At 65.5% G+C, this 3,513-nt stretch overlaps 1 protein-coding gene across 1 annotated transcript in view; it reads right to left on the bottom strand.

Annotated features, from left to right (window-relative positions):
* LOC108503850 (IQ domain-containing protein C-like) overlaps positions 1-1,535 on the bottom strand; it is a 6,468-nt gene extending 4,933 nt beyond the window's left edge. Inside the window, exons 1-3 of the mRNA XM_017828245.1 lie at positions 1,416-1,535; positions 373-546; positions 118-292 (exon numbers count right to left, since the gene is read on the bottom strand). Of these exons, the coding sequence (XP_017683734.1) occupies positions 118-292; positions 373-527 (330 nt within the window). The 5' untranslated portion in view covers positions 528-546; positions 1,416-1,535. The remainder of the gene's footprint in view (positions 1-117; positions 293-372; positions 547-1,415) is intronic.
* Positions 1,536-3,513: the final 1,978 nt, after the last annotated feature.

Here is a 3,513-nt window from a genome sequence, read left to right as displayed (position 1 = left end):
CTCCCATCCCATCTCCCATCCCATCTCCCATCCCATCTCCCATCCCATCTCCCATCCCACCCCACTCCTTCCCTGCCCCCCCAGGAAGGATCCACCACATCCCCTGTCCCCATGGACCCCAGTCCCTGTTCCCTCACCGAACGCCTGCAGTTTTCCCGAGTGGAAGTCGCTGAGGAGGCTGAGCAGCCCCCCCTCCATCTCGCACACGTCGGACACGTCCGTGAGGAAGCTGTGCTGGAGTGGGGCCCCCCGGGACCCCCCCGCGCCCGCCCGCGCCCGCTCCTTGCTGGTCCTGCACAGGGAACAGGGATTTGCATCGCTCCAGGGGCACCACGGGGGGGCTGCAGGGGGTCCCCCCCATCCCGCACCGACCTGCGGAGCCGGGCGCGCTGCCGGGGCGAGGGCAAGGTGGGCAGGGGCAGCGCGAAGGTCGTGCTCTTGCTGGGGGGCAGCGGGCGCGGGGCCCCGGGGGGCGCCGGCTGGGCCAGGCAGGTCCTGGGGCTGCGCTTCCTCCTCCGCTCCTCCATCCCGGGGGCTGCGGGGACCCTGCGGGGACGGACACGGAGCTTGGAGGCTCCTTCCCTGATGGTTCAGGGAAAGGAGACGAGTCTGCCCGGGGCACAGCAGAGGGGCTGCGGGACCCCCGGCGTGGGGGGTGACAGCCACGGCCACCGGGACCCTCAGCACGGCCACCAGGACCCCCAGGACAAAGGGTGACAGCCACGGCCACCGGGGCTCGCTGGCGGTGGGAGGGCTGGAGCGGGAGCTCGGACCCCCTTTCCCGGGGGGCAGCAGCCGAGCTCGGGCTCGGGCTCAGACTCTGCTCGCAGCGGGAGCTCCGGCCTGGCCTCGGCTCTCGCCGTGTCCCCAGCCCCGGGAGAACAGGATTTCAACCTCGGCTGCCCCCGGCGAGAGCGGGACCGGGACCGTGCGGGCACCGACACCTCCGGGCTCCGGCCGAGCCCCCCCCGACCCCCGGCCCCGCACGGCGGCCGGACGGGGCCGCTCTGGGGCCGTGGAGCCCCTTTGTCCGCAGCCTCCGGAGCTCCACGGCCGGGCACTGACCCGTGCCAGGCCCCGCTCCGGCCCGGGGGGCTGACCCGGCGTGTCCCCGAGCCCACCGGACACCCCGAACCTGCCGGACACGTGTCCCCGAGCCTGCCGGACACCCCAAACCTGCCGGACACCCCGAGCCCGCCGGACACCGTCCGCACAGCCCGCGATTTGCATTTAAAGGGAAAGGGAACTTCCTCCAGGCGCTGCCGGACCCCCAGAACCGGCCCCGGCCCCAGCCCCGGGATCAGCATCGGGCGGGGTCGGGGATGGGGCAGGATCGGGATCCAGCCCCCGCGCAGCGGCCGCTCCCCCGCGGCCCCGGGGTCGTTCGTGCCCCCCCTCCATCCCCCTCCGTTTACCCCGCGTTGTCCCCCGGTGTCACCGCAGAGCCGCGATTGCGGGATCCGTCCCTGCAGGAAGGAGCTGGGAAGGAGCCGGGAGGGAGCCGGGAAGGAGCCAGGAAGGGCCTCCAGCCCTGGCGCAGGGACGGGATTAGACAAGTCCCGTCCCCCCCCCGCCCGCCCCGCGCGCAGACGGAGCGCGGCTGCTCGTGTAAATCCCGCCAGGATTTTAATCCCACCTTGGACATTTTGGAGCCAATGGGGGCACCAGGGGTTGGGCACCCCCAGGGCAGGTGGCACTTGGTGGCTGCAGCATCCCCTGGAGGGAGAGCCACAGGTGAATGTCCCACGCTGGGGGTCCTGGAGACCCACCCGACCTTCCCTCGGGCAGGGACATCTCCTCCCAACCTCCCCCACCTCCTCCCCCTTGGAAAGGCAGGGACAGAGCGCCGGGAGACAGGGAAGCCACGTCCCACAGAGGCTGGTGTGGCCTCCCCAAACCCACCCCACCACCCCAAATCTTCACTCCCCCCCCCCGTGGTACTGAAGGAGACAAGAGAGGTGGAGGCAGCAGCGAGGTTGGGAGCGTTTCTATTGGATACAGGATACACACAACAGCCCCCACAGGGGTTTTCTGTACCGTAATGGGGAAAAGAAAAAAAAAAAACAGGGAGGGGAAGTCGGTGAATTCCTAAGGGGTTTTCCTTTTACTGAAGGAGCAGGAAGAGAAGCCCAGATCCCGATCCTGGCAGCAGCCCCTCCTCAGCCTGGCTGCTGGGAACAGGGTGGTCCCACCAGGCCAGACCTACATTCACTTGCTCGGGGGCTCCTGCCAGACCCTTCCAGAGGCAAATGCTGGAAGGCAAAGCCATGCTCAGCTCCAGGGAATGTGTCCCAGTGGATGTTCAACCGCAGCTCTGTGCAGACTTTGTTGGAGCCCATCCCTGCTGCAGACAGACCCTTCCCTGGACCTGGGCTCGTTGGGGTCCCTGCAGAGGAAAGGGGGACAAGGAGGCAGGTCCTTCGTGGAGAGAAGATGCGAGAGCAGCTGCGTTGCCAGAAGAGAATCCAAAGCTGTTCCACTGAACACATCCACGGTGGGAAATGTCTCCAGCCAGCTGGCTCCAGCTTCCAGCAGAAGGAAGGCAATGCTGGGAATAAAGTCTGTCACAGAGAAGCTGCAGCGAAGGAGGGTTGAAGCACGTCAAGTCTTCCAAAAGAACACTGGAAAGAGAAAGTCTTGAGAAACTAAAGGAGAAATCCCAAATCCCAGTGCCAGCAGGTCCCACGTCTGTCCCTGAACACCCTCCCAGCACAGCCGGGTCCTTGAGGCGAGCGGGATGAGGCAGCACTGGGGAGATACTTTTCCAAGAAGGCAGAGAGGGAAGGGAAAAGGGGGTCTGGGATAGCACAGGTACCCCCAGGCTGGAGGGCCCACAGTCCTGGAGCTGGTCCCGGCGATCCTGGAGCAGACACAGGGTTTATCCTCCTGGAGCCCCAGCTCTGTGGGTGCCCCCAGGGACGGGGCAGAGGAGCTCGAGGGGGCCCCGTCCCCCTGCACAACGATGACACACTTGTGCAAAACACTTGGGAATTAGACCTTTGGATTAACTGTTTAATACACTTGTGCACATGTGCGTTCAGCAAAGAGGCAACTGTGAATCGTAAGGCGATTGAGACATTGGCAGGTCCTGGGAAGAGCGAAAGTCCCGCTGGACAGGACCGGGAATGCCCTTCCTGCTTCTCCTTGTGCCCGTTCCACACACAGAACAGAGCAGGGGAACGGCCTCTTGCACCCCCAGCTCACACAGGAGCAAGTCCAGGAGCTCCCTCCTGCCTGGAGGAGAGGGAAGCGGGAGAATCCGGCGCTGTGGTTCTCCCAGCTCTGTTCCTTGGCTTTCACTGGGTGCCAGAGTCGCTGTGACGGCAGAGGCAGTGCCGGCGCATTCCATGGGACACAGATCCAGGGACCTGCCCTCCTGAGCTGCGCCAGATTTTGGGGATCGCAGCCCCTGCCAATGACAAGGTCTTTTAGTGAGAGGGACGATCAGTTGAGGCTCCATATATTAGTTATTGACACACGCAGGGAAGGCGGGTCAGTCTGGTTTTCCATGGG

This window comes from Lepidothrix coronata, unplaced genomic scaffold, assembly GCF_001604755.1.
Source record: "Lepidothrix coronata isolate B3197 unplaced genomic scaffold, Lepidothrix_coronata-1.0 Scaffold147, whole genome shotgun sequence".
NCBI lineage: Eukaryota > Metazoa > Chordata > Aves > Passeriformes > Pipridae > Lepidothrix > Lepidothrix coronata.
This window is presented reverse-complemented; position numbering and strand designations above follow the sequence as displayed.